At 50.0% G+C, this 19,736-nt stretch overlaps 1 protein-coding gene across 4 annotated transcripts in view; it reads right to left on the bottom strand.

Moving 5' to 3' along the window:
• The window catches only part of Aop (ETS variant transcription factor anterior open), a 112,590-nt gene that overhangs the window by 44,096 nt on the left and 48,758 nt on the right, over positions 1-19,736 (bottom strand). The window contains exons 1-2 of one of the 4 annotated variants that reach the window (XM_077704010.1): positions 19,157-19,235; positions 18,977-19,078 (exon numbers count right to left, since the gene is read on the bottom strand). The exons of 2 other annotated variants lie outside the window; for them this stretch is intronic. In XM_077704010.1, the coding sequence (XP_077560136.1) occupies positions 18,977-19,078; positions 19,157-19,220 (166 nt within the window). In that variant the 5' untranslated portion in view covers positions 19,221-19,235. Of the gene's footprint in view, positions 1-18,976; positions 19,079-19,156; positions 19,236-19,736 lie in introns of those variants that run through there. One more of the 4 variants, XM_077704012.1, reaches the window with a different exon arrangement.

The following is a 19,736-nucleotide window of genomic DNA, read 5'->3' as shown; positions in this document are numbered from 1 at the left end:
TTTCTCGCTTCTGCCACGGCGTTGGCTGCCCGCCGCCATTTTCATTGTTCACCAGTATCGGCGTTGTGTCGTCATTCAAAATTTTTTATGGGAAACTTTATTCCATAAAACACGAATTACGTACAAAGCACTACTTCGACCGATAGCTGCAAAGGCTAGTGGCCGGTCCAATATAAAATTACAAGCAATTGACAACCCATTAAGCGGCACAGCGTGAAGGGCTGAAGAAAAATTGAGATGCACACAACACTACATATCATACAACTATAATCGTAGATGTCCACAGATACACACCACAAATCCAAGAAGAAAAATAATGACACTACAAAAGAAGGTTCAGATAAGAGTTTCAGATAAAATTTCACAAGATTTATAACGCTGTTTAGCGGTCATTTTAAAATTTCTCGATGTTTTCACCACAGAAGTTCGTTCCATATTTTGACTTCACTGAACTCGACCTAGGCGTCCACCATATACACTGTTACAGTAATATTTCTTTCGCCGCCTACTCGGCCCCGCACTCGCTGCACACTCCATTTTACAGAGCGGGCACGCTGCGATGGCACGCGTCGGAAAGCCGGGCGAGCTGCACCCCTTCAGACTTGGCAGTAACTAAATTACAGTAATTAAATTACTTTTTGCTGTACTGACTAATGTAATGAATTACTTTTGAGTATTGGTAATTTAGTAATGTAACAAATTACTTCAGGCCAGTAATTTCAGTGAAATTACTCATTAATTTCCCAATTACTTTTGACCACAATATAGCCTGTCCGATTCTCTAACGGCATAAAAAGTTCACCAAGAAAAGTTGGCCCAGTAGTGTTCCAATGCCCAGAGGGTCGCTAAGCGTTGGATGAAAAAGTTCTTCATTATGTTCAACACAACCCTGCCCTCATCCGCGCCTGCTGAGCGTATTTATGTACAGATTATTTGCAGCGCTATACATTGGTATGTTAGACATCTTTATTACACCTGAGAAGAAGCTGCGATTCAAAGTGTGGGCATCGGTTCAAGACACTCTGTCGTACAAACAGGAATACCTTTCGGATGCCCACTTTTAATCGCAGGTCCTTCTAAGATGTAATAAAGATATTTAACATACCAATGTATAGCGCTGTAGATAAACTGTACATAAGTTGGTGTAGAAACAAATATTTTTGAGATTGCAACGTATATGTAATGAGTGGAAATAGAATGTATATGAGTGATGAATTTATGTTAAAGTAATTTCAAAGTAATTTCATTACTTCTGAAAAGTAATAGCAACGTGATGTCATTACGTAATGTCAGCAACGTCATGTAATGCCATTGCTTTAATTTGTAATGCAATTTAATTACATTTTAGAGAATTCTAAGCAAGTAATGAGTAATGTAATTTAATTACTTTTTAAAAGTAAATTTGCAATCTCCGCACCCCTTCGACTTGACGTCCACCTAGGAACCAGGTCACAGCGGCGCGAACGCAGCGCCACAGCAGCCGATTCCGCCACCGGTTCGCGGTTCGGTTTGAAGTCCCTCCTCTCCGCACGCGCTCTGTCGTTCTCTGTTCTTCTATCAGCCTCTCTGGCGGACGGAAAGTGCAAACTTTTGCCGCCACGCATTATTGCCCTACACGCAATAAAGCCTTTCCAGGAAAAAAAGCTCACCCAACCGATCACACGCGATTCGCCCAAACAAAAGTTCCCCGAGAGAACCTTTACTATAAGCCCTTTGTCTCTGCGCAACAACTTGCCCTTTTGGTACTTCTTGGCTACATTTCCTGAAAATGTTCAGTCAGCAAAGCTTTATTCGATGCGATTAAAAAGATGTGCTTTATGCACACACAAATGCATTATGCACACCTCGCCCATGGCAGCGAAAAATGCCGCCGTAGGGCTCCACCCAATAAATTGAATCAAACAACCCCGTGAATTTATTACAAATATGTAAGCCGTGTGTGATAGCAGTCTTCTGGACCGCATTGCTTTGTTCTCTTTTGTTTAGTGCATTCGTCCTTTACTCTCGAGAACACTGGCATGCGATATATTTGTACGATGCGTTCAGTCATCGCAGAATACAGTAACTGTGGTCGCGAGAGCACTTTCTGCCTTCATACGAACAAGGAACTTCAAGTTAAAAAAAAAACGATTACAAATACGGCTGTCGCGCTGGGGGAAAAGGCGAAACTGCAGGCTGTTATGTTTTCATCTCAGCCTCCTATATTTTATTTCTGCACTCACCCTCCCGCGTTTTCATTTCCCTTCATTAGAGATTATAACTCCTATTTTCACGCCTTGACGGGACAATGACGCCGCTAATGTTGTGTGCATAGTGTTGGTAATGTTCACCGTATAATGTTAAAACGAGTATCATGGTGCCAAATTTTTATTATGCCGTTGTTAACGTAACCGTTATGACTATCATCTTCATGCGAAACAAACGTCAGCGCTCCTCTAAAAAAAACCCAACAATAAATCGCAGACGTTCCAGAACATTCCACAAATGCAAGAGAAACAGGGGTGAGCTTTATGTCCGGTACGACGAGTTTTTTTTTTTTTTTTTCATTTTGTACGGGTGTTCTGTCATCTGAAATGCAGTTAGCACGCTTCTGACGTTCAATAACTTGGGTCATTTGCACATGAAAGTCAAGCGAATCACAAACGGGGTAAGCTTGGACCGCCCGGGCCCATTTGCACACCTACGGACACATCTTACGACACCAGGCCAGCAGACCGAAGGCAAATAACAGCGCCCCGAGTGGAGTCACGCGCAGCAGCAATCACCCCGGTCACCATTTCCGCAGAAAGCCCATGGCAATACCGAAAAAAGAAAAAAAAAAGGGCGCCACAGTCAGCCCGCCCTTGAAACGGCGGCGTCGCACTTCCTTCCTCTTAAAAAAAAAAAAAAAGCATTGGGAACAGAACAAGGCCCTGCAGGGTCCCCGCGACAGGCGGGAAAATGGACAACGTTGGTGCCAGCAGCAAACAACGCCAATGGAGGAGGAAGAAGACGTTGTTTCCTGGCCCACACGAGGCCACTTTCCCTGTCTGTTGTTGCCCGTGTGTCCTTGAGGAAGCGGAAAAAACGGAGAAAGCCACCTCCGCAACATTTCCGCGTGGCTTCGGCGAGAATTAGCGACGACAATGACGTCTCCTCCTCCGAGGAAGCGAGCCCCTGCCGTGCCAACGGGCAGAACACAACGCCGCGCGTTTCGAAACTTTGTACATCAGCACAATCGCGCCGGTGTGGTCGTAATTCCCCCGCCCGGGCGGGAACAAGGGGTGTCGCGTTCAAAGCGCACCCTTCTGCGTTGCAGCTGCGGGGCCGAGCGAGCCGGCGGTCAGGCCGGAAAACAGACCACAGCGGCGCTGCCCTTGAGACTGCGGCACGCATTTCCTTCCTCGAATAGGGGGACCGGCCATTTTTCCTTTCTCGCCCGGGCGACCGGACGAAGCGATACATGACACAAGGCACGCTAGAAAAGAGGTAGAAGAAAAGGGCGCGTTTTCCGGGTGCGCGTCCCTGAAGCCGCACCACCACCGCCGCCGCCGATTACTATTTTTCCCCCTTTCGTTTTTCCTTCCTTCCTTCCTCGCGCTCCGAGCAGAGGCCGCGTGGGGCACGCGATGACGACTCGAGGCGCCGTTTCGTATTGACGCCCGCCGCATAAATGCACGAACAAAGGCAGGTAGACAGGAGAGTAGTAAGTCGGTTAGCTTTCGCGGCAACCTCGTGGGTGCAGTAGTGAGCCGCCGAGGGGATAGATACATTGCTGCAGAGATTTGGTAGCGCGGAACCCCGGATGCCGAAACGATCGCCGGTGCTGAGGATAGACGTCAAAAAATGTGAACACGAAAAAAAAAAAAAAAAATTGCCGCAACTTGCAAGGCTGGAGAAGCAGCGCAGGTGGCGGCCCCTCTCCCTTCGTCGGAGACCCGAATGTGGCACCTCACACGGATTTCCGAACTCGCCGCTGAAAGTTTTCCATGACTGGCAGGCCCGGACCGTTTCGTCCGCAGCCTTTTTCACATCTCTCCCAAAGTTAGACCGCGTTAGCACACTCTCGAGCCCGCGGCAACCAGCTTCGCGAACTCTGCGTCTGCAGCGCGTACTCGGCGTCGGTGCTCCCCACTTCAGGCGCGAACGCACGTGAACTGGCGACTAGAAGAGCAAGCAAGAGACCACGCCACGAACGCTGGGCAGTGTTCTCGAAGGTGGAGCTGGCCGACGCCGAGAGCTCCTCACGAGGCGCCCGCTCACGTGCGCTCGGTCTTTTTTCTTTGTATTTTTTTCTGGTAAAGCTAACGGCGGAACTACAACACTAAACAGCTGCGCTGTGAAAAACTTAATGTGTGGGATAATCCCTTGTAAAGTCCTGTGCAAAGTGAGATAAGAACTGAGACTCCAACGGTGATAAAAGTGAGCAGAAAGTTACTGGAAACAATTGAGCAGCACGGAGGGACACCAGCAGAGTTATATATATGCCGAGGCATTGCACGAGGACGGGGTCAATAACGGTAAACGGGAACGTGTTTGCAGAGAAAAAGTCGGGAACAAGAAATTGCGGAAACTTCCAAATAAATGCTTAAGCCGCTTTGTTATACACCCAGCCACTTTAAAGTCGGCATGGCCCTTTATTATAAACTTTCATGAGGGCCCATTATCCATTCAAGCGCTCCATGATGATCCCCCTTGAAGTTGCATTTACTACATACACACATGCTTAACTAAGAATAAATTTCTCCTAGGGGAAATTTAAGCAGTCTGAAATGAAAGTACGAAGGTCCATCGAGGCTCCGGAAGACCACATGTCAATACAGAGGGGAGCAGAGCCCCTTAGAAGCTAGCTTCACCACAATACACAAATGCGTTGCTCGAAAGACGTATTTCTAGGGCAACAGAAGCGGTCGTACATGAAAATATTGAAGCCCTAGGACGTTTATGGCAGCACAGATAGTGACCGGGTGCACGCGGTTAGGCTTACGTGAAAACTTCTTATAGAAACAGCACCATACACAAGCAGCGGAGAAAGGGAGCCGACGACCCGTCTAACGGGCGCGGAGGCACCCGAGTACCTGTCGCCTAGTTGGAGCACAACATCCTCGAGGTCTAGGCTCTGGGACTATCGGACTCTAATAGCCGTAGTCTTAAGATAGGGAACATCCGCGCCCTGCGAGGCCGGGGACTTCCCACACGCCGGACGTGTAAATAAATGTTATTTCTCTCTCTCTACACGGAATTGGAGTGCGTACGCACAAGTACTGTGTATGCAGACTATACATCCTCACAGCTCCAGTCCTGAAAGGGCCACGAAGACGAAATACAACCTAGTTTCATTTGAACTAACCAGCAATATTCTAATTGGCTGAGTGGACTTGGCGTTAAAGTTCTATCATTGTTACTGAGACACCGCATTCTTTCAAACAAGAAGCTGCATTTTGTCTTCGCCGCCCCTTCAAGCATTGCAACTTGACTATTCTTGTAAGGCGTGAAGTACGACAACATCTGATCAACGAATGCTCTGACCAGCTAAAAAAAAGGAAGAAAGTGAGAAAAATTAAAGCCGTTTCCCTCAACGTGAAAGCTGACGGAAGTGCAGAGAAAGTGATTCGCCATAATGGGCTGTAGCGCCGTTATCCGCTCACTGCTACCACCCAACGCTCTTCAAAGTTCCCGCCTTCGTAGTGCTCGCGTGCCCCCTGCCTGAAACTGCGCCAGCGGGAGTTGTTCTTTCTGTGCTTGCTTTTCCTCCCGCACGTGCCGGCGTTGCACTACCACTTTTTTTTTCGCTCACTATCGTAAAAACGAACCCAACGAGCGTTCCTAACTACATAAACACGGGCGCTGCCGCTTGATTACGTATATTTTGCCTCACATGTACCTGTAGTTTTTCTTTGCGCTAAATAATGGGGAGATATATGACAAGCGCCAGCGGTTCAGTAGTTTCGAACGGTTATGACTATTTAAACCGCTTGGTTTTCGAAGCCTCTGCGGGACGCCCGACGACGGAACGCCGGGCTCTACTTGGTTCCGTTATCTTGCGGCACCGCCTGATTTCGGCAGTCGTTTGACATCGACCGTTAGCGAGCTACGACGCCAAGTCGAGACCCTAAAGTGATCTGCACTTAAAAGAATCAGGTGTGCATGTGCGGTCAAGCCTGTGCGGCGTGCACTTGGCCAACGCGAACGCGGATAAAAAGTAACATCGCCTTGTTTTCTCTCTCCAGAAAGTCAGTAACTTCGCTCAGTGCTTCCGCCGTCGAAAAGCATCTTCGGTGACTGTGCTCCGCAAGCGCTGAAACTTCCCTCTTTTTAAATGCGCAGGCATTTAACGAGCACTCAACAAGCAAAGCCGTCTGTAACGCTTCGTGTGTCACGCTTCCGCTGCACAAGAAAATGCCACTACTAATAAAATCAAAGCCGCTTTCTTGAGAGAAATATGCTCATTTCGACCCGGTCGAAGCAGTTTTGATTTTGTACTGTGACTCCGGTTGCAGGGTAGAAAGCTTCGCGTTTTCACAGCCGGATAGACGTCGACGTCGGCTTCGTAACGCGAGCAACCCAGATTCCATTCTGACCACGGGAAGCGTTTTTTTTTTCTTGAGGCACTTGATGTACTCTCGCTTATCACCACCATCGTTTTGTGAAACCAATTGTGTAAAGTTGGCTTCAGCGCGTTTTTCTCGGACATCGAAACCACCAGGGAGGCGTAGAAAGCTTCGCTTTAGAAACCGATGTGGCCTTGATACTTTTACGTGGCGGCAGGAAAATGATTAGAAGAACAATGGGTGATGGCGAAGCGATGTATTTACGAGCGGAAACGGAAAAAATGGTCCCGGAAAAAATGGTCCCGGAGAAAATGGTCCCAGTGACCATCTGGGAAAAAATGGTCCCATGCTCCAGTCAACGTGTTTCTCTTCAAGTTAGTCAGATCTGAACATTCTTGCGGTTTTGATTTTGCCCCTTTGCGTGTCAGCTAAAGGGTTGAGAAAGAGATGGAAGGCTTTAATATCCCTATAATGGGCAGAAATTAACGCCTCTGGAGGTTAAAATCTAACAAAGCAAATTGGGTAGACAGACAGACGGACGGACGGACGGTTTCATAGATGGATGAGTGGGCGATTTATGTACAGATGGATGGATGGACGGATGGATGCATGGATGGATGGATGGATGGATGAATGGATGGTAGTGCTGAACATAGATTAAAATATTAATGCAAGTAATTGCATTAAAACCGCACAAACAACTGCGAGGCCTGGAACCGTCGGTTTAGTAGCTTAGTCGAACACAGCCATCTCAGTGTCTGGAAGGTCGTAGAAGCTCTACGCTCCAAGATTTCATCAGTATCGGTGAAAATTGCACAAGAAGCCGTGGGAGCTCCACCGATGAAGAGCACAGCGTCGTCCCGGGTCTAGTACATCTCGGTGCTGGACACTTCGGTGCAGGGTGTTTCGGCGCGGACATAACGGCGTACGCATATTTCGGTGTACGGACATATCGGTGTACGGACGTATCGGTGTACGGACGTTTGGGTGCACATACCTTTCGGCGCAGGGACATTTCCGTGCGCAAACATTTCGGCCACCGAATTATCGGGTGCTTGTTTGTTTGAAACAGCGTTGTATTTTTATTTTCGCTTAACATGGGTTATAGACAACAATCTAGAGTAGGAATTGCATTTTATATTGATGCCGTGTTCGATTTTTGCCAGGTATTTTTAGAAACTGAACTTTTGTATAACTTTCTTTAATACCTCATTCAGGTAACACCTGTTATGCAGCCCGCTGACTGAATTCTTTCGCACACGTTTTTTTGTTTCTTTTCCCACGGGTGTTTTTGCTTTTCGCCTCCATCAGAAAAGCGGCCGCCGCGGCCGAAAATCGAACCCGCGTCCTCGTGCTCAGCAGCATCACTGAACATCACCAGGCGCATCCTGTTTTTTTTCTGTCGGTACCTTAACCTGTCCAGGTTGTGTGGCATGCAGTGGCTTACCCTCCTCACAACGCGCGGGTTTAAGACAGTGATGTGCTGAAATTTATGCACGCCATATGTGGGTGAGACGTCATCGATGAAAAACATCTGTCGATTAAACTAGCGTAATGGCAAATTAGAAAATAAATATGGGAGAGGCCATGAAAGCAACACAACCTGATTTTTGCTAAAACAAACGTTCTTGGCTGGATTAACCGGCTTTACTCTAACAAGATTACTTTTGCTGCCTCGGCTTCGGGACCAATTTTTCTGGGACCATTTTTTCCTACCTTGGATTTGGGACCATTTCTTCCAGGACCATTTCTTCCGGGACCATTTTTTCCAGGACCATTTTTTCCGGGACCATTTTTTCCGGGACCATTTTTTCCTGCACCCATTTACGAGATGTCGCGGACAGGAGAGCCCGCGCCGGCTACGCGCCACACACAGCTTCTTGCTCCTCGGACGTTATGTTCATCTCACGCCATCGTCTTGTAACAATATTTTAGATGCGAAGGCATCTCATTCACCCGCCTTGTCCCTGCATCCGGCGTCGGCGTCGTTGTTGTCGGCGCCCACCCCTCCCCCATTCTCCTCGCCACGTCAGCTTCGCTCTCCGCCGCTCACCCCCTCTCCTCTCCGATAGCGAACACACTCTCGCGAGGGGCATTGGACTGGATTCGATTGGATTGGCTTGGATTGGCTTAGATTGGATTGGATTGGATTAAAGTGGATTGTGTTGCGTCATAGCCGCGGCAGACGCACTGGCGCCGGCGCGTCCCCTCACCGTTATGCGCGCTATAAAACGCGGTGCCTGCGCCGCTCCGCTCCATCGTTCCAGCTGGCACTGGAACGTGAACCCCCTATGCGTCGCATCTAGACAGGGGTTCCCGCGAGGGGAGGTGGGAGTTTTTCTATATGAGGGGATATATTGCCCTCAGGAATGTCTACCCAGCAATGCCTTCTTATAGAGTGGTGACGCCGACTTTGATTTGATTGACTGTAGGGTTTTAACGCGCCGACGCAACGCAGGCGATGAGGCACGCCGTAGTTGAGGGCTCCGGATTAATTTTGACCACCTGGGGGTCTTTAACGTGCGCCGAAATCTCGAACACACGGGCATTTTTGCTTTTCGCCTCCACCAGAAAAGCGGCCGCCACGGCCGGGAATCAAACCCGCGACCTTGTGCTCAGCACCACAACGCCTTAGCCACTGAGCCACCGCGGCGGGTGGTGACGCCGACTTCAATGAGGCTTCGTTAACAGCGCTCCAGTGCGATACCTGGGTTCTAATGGAAGTGTTGAATAAAGGCGCTATGATCTTCATACGGCGATATCACACTGCTTTTATTGCCCGGGAGAGACGTGTTTCCAGCAGTTGTGCACAGTAGTGAATACGACTTTAGAGGGTGGTTACACATTTATCTGGCGATGACCACGTGGGAGGGAGTTTTTGCGAATTTTCTTCGCCTCCTTACGCTGGTCTAATTAATATTTCCTGAATGAAAAATAAACGTCTTTAGTGGCTGAAACGGAGCTAAGTGAGGTACCCGAATCTAGTTCTTTCGAACTGAACAAAGTTGCATTTTGTCTTCATGACATCATTTAGGTAACCCTCGCCATTTCGGTAGCGTTTAGAGGAGTTTCTGCGCGATTTCTCGCTCTGCGCAAACATACAACGGCGTTTCATTTCCGTGTACCCGCCGGACAAGAGGCGAAAACGAAAAATGACGCGGGGCATAGCGTTGCCCGAGCCTCGCCATCTTGGAAAGAAGCTCGCCGCCGATGAGGCGTCGTGGGCAGGATTCAGGAAGGAAGCCAGCGTGGACGGACACTCTCGCCATCGTCCGGTTCTCGAAGAGGAAGAGTGCAAGGGGAGGCGGAGTTACGTGGAGGAAATGACCTTGGACGCCGCGGCAGCGGCGCGCGGAGAACGACGACGTAGCTGACACCGGCGACTGGTTTTTTCCGCTTCCACGGTCCTCCCGGGCACGTCCTCCACGCCGCCGCCGCTTCCTCCCGGCGCGCACGCAATGCGCGGCTGCCAACCGCGGACGAGGAACATGATGGGCGGCCCAGCAGACACGAAAACATGATGCCGCTTTCTTCGCGCCTTGTGCACTATCTTTCTTACCGCAATAGCCGAATATTCGAATCGAACCGGTTACGAATATTCGACATAATTCAGCTAGCTTCGAATATATAACCGAACTTTCCTCCCAACATTTATCATGTCCTTCAAAACACGCAACGCAGCCGACAAGGGCAACTGACTTCCGGGTACTGACAAACGTAAAAGAAAGAAAGAAACTTGAACGCGTGTTTGCGTTTACACGTTTTCAATTTGTGACAATGGCCTTTATTTAATCTCTGTAGTTGAGTTTCACGGCTACATAGGATGTTCAACAGAAGTCGACATTCCTTGTAGGAGTGGGTGCGTGCCGAATGCCTTAGCGTGCCCGAATAAATATGCGATACCATTGAACGTCAACTTAGGGTTCAACTTAATTGAGCCTCCCAATTGAGGGTTCAACTTAAATTGAGAACGACTCAGCGGGCAATGGAGCGAAAAATGACAGGTGTAACATTAAGGGACAAGAAGAGGGCGGAGTGGGTCAGGGAACAAACACGTGTTAAGGACATATTAGTAGAGATTAAGAAGAAGAAATAGACGTGGGCAGGGCATGTAATGCGAAGACAAGATAACCGCTGGTCATTAAGGGTAACAGAGTGGATCCCTAGAGAAGGCAAGCGTTGCAGGGGGCGGCAGAAAGTTAGATGGGCAGATGAGATTAAGAAGTTTGCGGGGATAAATTGGTCACAGTTGGCACAGGACCGAGGTAATTGGAGAATAATGGGAGAGGCCTTTGCCCTGCAGTGGGCGTAGATAGGCTGATGATGATGATGATGATGACCATTGAACGTCAAATTTTCGGAACTGAATGCAGATTGGGTGCAGTAGAATGGACCGTTGGGCGACCTCGCCAAACTTCACGATCAAAAAACGAAAAATACAAGAACCGTGGTACGGCGTAGACAGAGCGAAAGAATGACAATTGAAGCGCTTACTACTTTTTCAAGCCGTAATACATCGTTTCGAGCTTGTCATTTTAAATCATGATTAACCAGGTAAGAAGACCTATCGGATACAGAGGCAAAAATTGTGAATATTCCCGCATCGTTAAATCACTAGTCTCAGCGAAGAACAAATGCGTTACACATATAGTTAGCAACTTTACTGCAATGACAAAAATGATAACAAAAAAAAAAACACATCCCTCGAGAAAAATGTTTGAAATGGACACCCAATCTGCGTATACATTTTGATTTGCAATCCTTGATTATTCGTCTAGTATTGTCTACTTTCTCATGTTTGTGCCTCAAACTCGTGCAAAAATAGACAATGTTACAGAAGAGAATTAGCTTTTCGTCGCCTGACCCTGCCATGATAATGGCTTTAATTACTTGGTGTGTATTTCGCTCTGTAATTATAATAACTTTGTCTTGAGCATTTAGAGCCAGGAGGGCCCCCTGACGGTTTTTACTTCTGGACCTCCTTCTGTACTAACATCAATTACGCATTTTGCACAGCAAACATTTACTGAATAAACCTCGAAACCTTGAAACGCGAAGATTTCTCTGTGCGAAATTAAGTAAGTGGGCGTTTGCGATTGACTTGCTTGTATTCGATTCGATTTAGGGGGAAAGTCAAAGCCGAAAATCCAAACCAATCGGATAGACGTCGGCTTTATGACGCAAGGGATTAACGTTCGATTCCGACTACGGGAAGCGTTTTTTTTTCTTATCATGATTATCACGCGACCTCAAATTGCGTAAAGTTGGCTTTCCAGCAGCGCGTTTTGGTTGCGACACAACCCGCCGCGGTGGCTCAGTGACTAAGGCGTTGCGCTGCTGAGCACGAGGTCGCGGGTTCGGATCCCGGCCGCGGCGGCCGCTTTTCTGATGGAGGCGAAAAGCAAAAACGCCCGTGTGTACGAGATTTCGGCGCACATGAAAGATCCCCAGGGGGTAAAAATTAATCCGGAGCCCTGCACTACGGCGCACCTCATCGCCTGCGTTGCGTCGGCGCGTTAAACATCATAATCAATCAACCAATTTTGTTTACGACACCGCCATCACTGAGATCTAGAATGCTTCGTTCTAATAAGACTTTCGTTCTCGTATTATGCGCATAACTTTCGCAGATTTCAAAAGTCTAAAAGAAATGCTGGATTGAATGCGCAGCCTGACAGGAACATCGTCGTCGCTGTTCATGCGCTGACGCTGCCAACTCAAATCGGTCTCAAAACGAAATGGTCAGCTAGCTAAGCAGATTGGAGTGCGAAATCTATCGATCTCGAGCGACGCTTGTTAAACACAAACAGGGCTAGATGCAGACGCTCGCAACCGACTGGCAATTTAGGCTCAGCGAAGAACGTCGGACGTGCGGTGTCTGACTAGCTTTCGCATATGTGGAAGTTCAGATCCCGAGGCAGCAATTTCCGTTTTCGCTCAGGAAGCTAATTTTTACCTCATACGGGCGATATTTAAATCGTCGGCGCAAATCAAAATTAAAAAAAACTTACGGAGCTTTGTACAGCGTTGAGTACGCTGCCTGTATACGTAGCCGGATAATCCGACCTAGGAAACAGGCGCCTGTATCGCACCACCGCGTTTCAAACGTGGTCGGCAAGCTCCCACAACCGCGATGTTGCGTGCGGACACTTCGGAAGACGATCGCTTTTTCACGGACGCTGAAAATTACGCTGCAGAGTTTGACGCAACTTTCCCAGCCTATTTCGACTCCACGCCGTCTTTTCCCGCATTTATATGCGTCATCGCTCCGCGTTTAAGCGGCAGCACGCTTAACCGCGCGTTTGCGCACGGTTACGCATTATAAACGCGCGCTGACGTGGCACGCAATAGCTACGTCAATACGTTGATCGAATTTACGCAGTACCTTTTACGTAGTATATTTATTTTAAAAGGAACCTGCAACACTTTCGATACGCGCTTTCATTTTTTTTCCTTCGCGTCTGGAAGCACTGCAATGGCCGCGAGGCCCACCACTGGAGAGGCCGGCGCTGCGATCGTTTTGACGTCACTTGTAGGATCACCGTTCCTATCTTGCTGCGTAGTTGGCTTGCAGCGCGTGGCGCTTCGCTTAGGAAGCGCGTTCTAAAAGTATTTTCGTGTTAATTTTCTTCGTTTGAAGTTAATTCTCAGTGTCTCAAGCGCAGTTCGACCTAATGGTGACTGTATAACCGTATCAACTGTGGATAGATTATCCGCAAACACCATGAGCGTGGTGGTGTATTACGCATGCGACCGAAGCGTAAGCAGCGGCTTTTTCCCCCTATCAACAATGTGGACTACGACGATCGCCGAGTGAAGTTTCTAGATTTCCCTTGTTTGCAAGAAATGTATAAAACAGGAAATCGCGAAGCGTTGACTGCTCGCAGAAGCACACGCACCCGCCGTGCCTGCCCGCCCAGCCGGCGGTGCGGCTCGAACCGACGCAAGTCGCGGCAGCAACAACTTGTCGCCGCTTTTTAAAATCACACAAGTCGTGGAAAAGAAGTTCCAGATTGGTGAAAGTGGATGTTAGTGTAATGAAAAATTCTGATAGGTAGTGTCATCAGCTGTGGTTTTCAAAGCGATGCTCAAACATCTGCCGCGATTTACGCCGACCGGCTGCGGAGGTCGGTCCCGGCAGCGCCGGCCCGTTCACGCACGGTGCGGCGAGCGGCCGAAGGATGTCTATGCTTGCGCGCAAGAATCGGCCGAGGCCGTGCAGGTATCTTGATCGTCGATCGCTTCAACGGAAATCACCGCGCTTACAGAGTTCCCAGCGCGGTGAAACGTTCTGTTACGGACTGTCACTCGCAACTCTAACGGCGATGAAATATCTGCTGCGACACCAAGCCTAAAGTTCCCAACATCCGATTACGTGCATCCGAAGCCGGCTGCGAGCTGTTGGCGAAGGCCCTCCCGTCGGGCACGCGCGAGTTGCATTTGGGTTCCTCTAACTTTTTGGGGGCCCCCAACGCTCGGTTCTCCTATTCTAAATATCCCCATTAACCGAAATCATTAACGACGTGTTTCGCCTCGTACGCAGCCTCGCCTTCTGTGAGAAGTCGTGAGTTTCGAAATCGATGCTTGAGAAATGCCGGCTTACTGCAAACATACAAAACACGCTGCAATTATAAATTACCACGCCGAGCACCTAATGAAAACTAAATATAACCTTGTCCGAACCAGCTCGAAGGCGTTAAAAACTCGCGTTCATACCGTTCATACATTGCGGACAAGTCGCGAAAAGTAAACATCAGCCGTGCAGAGTACAGGCTACGGCAGAGATCGTTTAATCAAATCCGGGCATGACTATCGTAGGGGAAATAGGCACTGATTAGGCCAAACTGCAGACCATAACAATACTTTTAAGCATGTGCGGCGAAGCAATCTGATCACCGTTCTCGCGTCATTCATTTACCAGGCAATACGAGCAGTACGAGGTGAGATCATAAGTGAGCGACGCGTTTCCGTCGCTGTTACAAGGTGTTTGCTTGCACACACATGTCCCGTCACAAGTATTTCATAATGAATTTACAGTGTACTTTTCTCGGCGTCAGTTGCATCGTCCTTGGCGTTAGCTGGCTGCGTATGTAAGAGCTGTGGGTCGCGATGGTAGCAACTACCTAAACGCGGCGGTGTCGCCGGGAACAAGCGAGTCGCTGATTGCTTGCCCAAATTATTTGGTTTACAGACAACTTTTTTGGTAATTTGCATCAAATCCACAAGGAGCGGGCGAGACGGTGGCCACAACAAAAAAACACGCTTCCGCATACGCACGGGAAATGTGTTGTAGCAGACGACAACACGATTCGGCGTCCTACAAGTGACGTCACTCGTAGGTGGCGCCACGGTATGTCCTCGAGGCCAATAGTTATCGTCAGCACGGAGCGGCACTGCGTGATTTGCTCGTCGCACCAGATACGCCTTCCATTTCTGCTTCGTTTTTGTTATTTTTTTAAGTTGCTACCGAAAAGCGTTCATTGCTGCAACTGAAGGAAAACCGGCAAACAGCCGCTACATTTCCTAGTGACGTAATTAGAGCCGTCCAAGAACGCCAAGACAGGGAAAGAGAGAAAGATCTTTTGGGCGAGTTTGCAAGTTATTTGATGGGCATAGATCAGTAATGTTTGGCTGAGGTGCTTTGCGACCCCCTAATCTAAGTACTGGGTGTTTTGGGTGAGTATGTTCTGCATGCATTTAAGATTTCAAAAAAAAAAAAAAAAGTTGAGGACAAGTGTTGCAGGGTCCCTTTAATATGCGTAAGAGCTGGTCGTTTTGGTACCCTACCCCTTACCCGACGCCTGCGAATGATCCCGCAGCCATCGACTGCTCCAGGCCTGCCGGCCCGAACGCACTCGCGCACGCCCCCCATCGTGAGGCAGCAGGGAATGCGGGACACAGCGGTCCGAAGGTCGCGCCCGTTTCTTCACTGCCCGGCCGCCGAACAACCGCCGCTGCTCAACCTCCGCTATACACCTTGCACGCGCAATAGCTCGCGGCTGAGAAATCCAGCGCGCAACTCCGTTGTTCGATACACGCCTTTTGTCTCTCGCCAAAGTCTGCGGCCTTATCCAACCACCCACCGCACGAGGGACTGCGGCGACGACGTGTATGCCGTGCGACAGTACGTGGAATATGACGAAGAGAATGACAAGTTAAGCGTGGGGGTGGTGTGAAGCAAGAGAAAAAAAAAACGGGGTCGAACGGGTCGCTCGCGCTCGGCGAGGTCGGCGGCGGAAGTGTCGAAACGGGACCGGAAGCCCTTTTCCACTGAAGCGCTGCGCCCGCCGGCTGCGCGTGTGGGGCGTGAGCACGAACGCCGAAGAACAATCATTCGCGCCTGTCGCCTCGGCGTCTCGAAAAGCGGGCTTCGAGGTGCACGCTTCCCCACTACACACGAAGGAGTTTACCAGACGTTGATAGGAACTGAGTATACTTTTTATTTGGCGTTTACACGGGACAATACTTTTTATAGGCTCACTAAAAGGGCTCAACTTAAATTGAGGACGACTCAGCGAGCAATGGAACGGAAGATGAGAGGTGTGACATTAAGGGACAAGAAGAGAGCTGAGTGGGTCAGGGAACAAACGCGTGTTAGGACATATTAGTAGAAATTAAGAAGAAGAAATGGGTGTGGGTAGGGGATGTAATGCGAAGGCAAGGTTGGCCATTAAGGGTAACGGAGCGGATCCCCAGAGAAGGCAAGCGTGGCAGGGGGCGGCAGAAAGTTAGATGGGCAGACGAGATCAAGAAAATTGCGGGGATAAATTGGTCGCAGTTAGCACAGTACCGGGATAAGTGGAGATCTATGGGAGAGGCCTTTGCCCTGCAGTGGGCGTACATAGGCTGGTGATGATGATATTTTTTATGTGGAGCACCAGTTTGGTACAGCGAGGGCTATCGAGCGGCCGAGGACTTGGTCGCCGTTTATGCTATGGTAAGCAAGCACGCAAAAAAAGGAACACGAAACTTGATGACATCGGTAATTTATCTATTTCGCATTTCACGCTCTGCGCACTATTACAGAGAGAGAGAGAGAAAAAAAATTTATTTCTCCAGCAGAGGCTGATGTGTGGGCGTCGCCCCGTGGAAGGCGTCCCTAGTCCGGGATGCCTTGACTTCGGCTGGCCGTCCGTGCTCGGGTCACCAACTTAAGCTGGATATCCGGGTCCGGGCTGGCCAGGGAAGCCCTCCACTGCTCGAAGGTTGGGTTGGAAAGGGGGGGCAAGTCTGGAGTTCGTTGGCACTCCCATATGATGTGGTAGAGGGTGCCAGGCTGGGGACAGTAAGCGCAGAGGGAAGGTTGTTGGGTGGGGAAGATGAGGTGGAGGCGGGTGGGATGTGGATAGGCATTCGTTTGGACCCGCCGCCAAGTTGTAGCGTCCTCTCTGGAGAGGCGCCAGTGTGGTGGTGGGAGACGAGGGCGAGTTTGCCGGTAATGCGCGAGAATCTCCGTGTAGCCATGTAGCCGTGTAGCCGTGTAGCCACTGAGTGAGTGGAGTTGATCGTGAGGGGGTAAACATTGGCCACCGTCGGCAATGGCTCGGTGTATCATATCGCGAGCCGCGGCGTGAGCCGCTTCATTGCCGGGGATGGCGGCGTGTCCAGGAGCCCAGACGATGCGGATGTCAGGGGTCGTTGAGCAGTTTTTGAGGATGTGAAGTGCTGATGAAGAAATTCGGCCAATTTGCTAATTTCAGCAGGCTGTCTGCGAATCGGTGAGGATGGTTACGTGGTCAGGGCGGGAAATGGCGGCCAGGGCAATGGCTATTTCTTCGGAGACATCGATTGAGCTTGTGGTAGTAGTGGCGGCAGTGACGCATTGGCCAGTATGAGTAACTACGCAGGCTACGTGGCCGGCGCGCCCAGGGTAGGGGGTAATCACTCTCTTTGTACGCTCAATGCGAGCCCACACTACATGCCAAGGACGCGGGTCGTCCTTGCAGGCGAGAAGCAAAAACGTCCGTGTGTTCGAGGTTTCGGCGCACGTTAAAGATCCTCAGGTGAGCAAAATTAATCCGGAGCCCTCCACCCTGGCGCCCTTCATCGCTTGTGAAGCGTCGGCGAGTTAAATTTCTCAATCAATCAATCAATCAATCAATCAATCAATCAATCAATCAATCAATCAATCAATCAATCAATCAATCAATCAATCAATCAATCAATCAATCGCACTACATGCCGACAGGGCTACATTACATCAACGTTGGCGCTTTTCCGGCTATCAAAAAACTTTTTTTTTATCTGAAGCCTACGCAAATGCAAAGTTTGTGTACAGTCCCGTCAATCTTTCCTCAACAACACAAGATACAAGGCCGTGCGCAGTGTGCTTCGGACGACTTTGCTTTCCCCCGAGTGAGCGAGCGAAGTAACTTTGTCTTACAAACGCTGAGATCCTAAGTCTAGAGTGCGCAACACGCGTACAGGACGCAGTGAGTGAGTGAAAAGACTATTTGATTATCCGGCGGACGACTATCCTAGCCCCACGAGGGGAGGGTCATCGCGATGCGGCCACACATCATCTCGGCGTGGTGTCCTTTACTCGGCGAGCAGCCCTCACTACTCCCGCCCTCTGGCACCCAAGCCTGCCCCTGTGCTGGGGTGGTCTGTCTTTCCCACACCACTGAGCGAAAAGGACACCCACAACCGGGAGCCGAAGTGTTTTTGTTGTTGTTGTTGGAAGAGCCCCAAGGCAAAAATCCACCGGCAACCTGCGTGGTGCCCTAAAAGAAGTGGAGCATTCTCACACTAACGCGCAAGACTTGAAGGCAGCGAAGCCGTACGCAACATTCACGACCATCACGACGGTTTAAGTCCACGATTGCAGCCTATTTGCTGCTTCTTCGCTTGCGCAACGACCTTTACTCCATCATTGTTGCCGTAAGTGTGAGCTCCTCTCATTTTTTGGGGGGGAAGTGATCATCATTGGACACCACACTGGAGGGGCGTACGCTATGACTTGTCTTTCTCGTTCCGAGCAAGTGTTGCCACGATTACGGCGAATTTTGTTTGTTTTTGTTTTTTGCCAATTTTGACCAATCTCCCTAAGTGGGCATGCTTGGCTTGACAAACATGCGCTGGGGACGCTGGGCGATAGTCGCGAGACACGCACACATGAGCGCTAGACATTTTCTGGTTTTTTTTTTTTTTTAACTGCCGGGCGGTCGCCGAGAGGCCCGCGCTCACCTGCACGCGCTCGGCAATTTCTCGGTATTTTTAACTGCGGACACGAAAAACTCCGATTTGCTAAACAGCTTCGCCGTTAAAACCCAGCGAGTCTCCGAGACGTACGCAGTACGGCCCAAGTCCGCGAACAGCGAGCGGGGGACTTCCACGTCACCCGCCCAGTGGACCCGCGCACCTCGGCACTCGTGACACAAAGAGCGCATGCATGACGTGCGTCGCCGGAAACCTCCGGCAATGCGGACCGGACGCGACACATATACCTGACTCCACGGGCCGGGCACATCCGGACACCTCAGCCAGCTGCATATGTACGGGATGTGCGCCAAGGTACGGGTACAGGCTCCTCGATGCTCGCTTCCTTCCTGCGCCCATGCAGGAACGCGCCGCAGGCGACGCACACGGTGGTGTACGGGGACAGACGAGGCCGGCTCTCCGTTTACCTTTCTTCCTGTTATTGTCGTCGCGGGAACGGGACACAAAACATGGCGTCGCAGCACGGCCCATGCCTAAGGAGCAGTACGCCTGAAGGCTAAGCGGCAATAAAGAAGCCCGCCGCTGAGCAGGGCCCGAGACGCGGAACCCATACAACTCGGCAGATGGGGCACGCCGCAAGGCTCGGTTTTATCTCCCTTTTTGTTCAAAGCGGTCAAAGGCGAGCCGCCACGCCCAGCAGTGAGTGATATCGGCGTTTCCGCCGACGCGCAGGCACCACACGCAGACAGTCTTAAGTGGACAGGTAGGAGGAGGCGGTATTCCTTCAGGCATGGCCAGAGCGGGCGCACGGCAAGTTGAAATAGTATGTGCTATAGTTACTGAAACGGAGGTCGTTGCTTTTTTAGAACTTGGAAGAATCGTAATAAGAAAAATGGACGATAATCTGGTTATTTGGATGGTCGCTCGTCGGAGTGGTATTCCCTCCTTGACGATACGCGGTGCGGGGTTTGGCACGAGCCGATCGACCGCAATGCTTCGCAGAGCTCGCTCGGTCCTCGCAATCCCGGCTACGTTGCGGTTCTAACT

This window comes from Haemaphysalis longicornis, unplaced genomic scaffold (genome assembly GCF_048455015.1).
Source record: "Haemaphysalis longicornis isolate Haplotype H1 unplaced genomic scaffold, Haemaphysalis longicornis Haplotype H1 scaffold_3, whole genome shotgun sequence".
NCBI classification, from domain to species: Eukaryota; Metazoa; Arthropoda; class Arachnida; order Ixodida; family Ixodidae; genus Haemaphysalis; species Haemaphysalis longicornis.
This window is presented reverse-complemented; position numbering and strand designations above follow the sequence as displayed.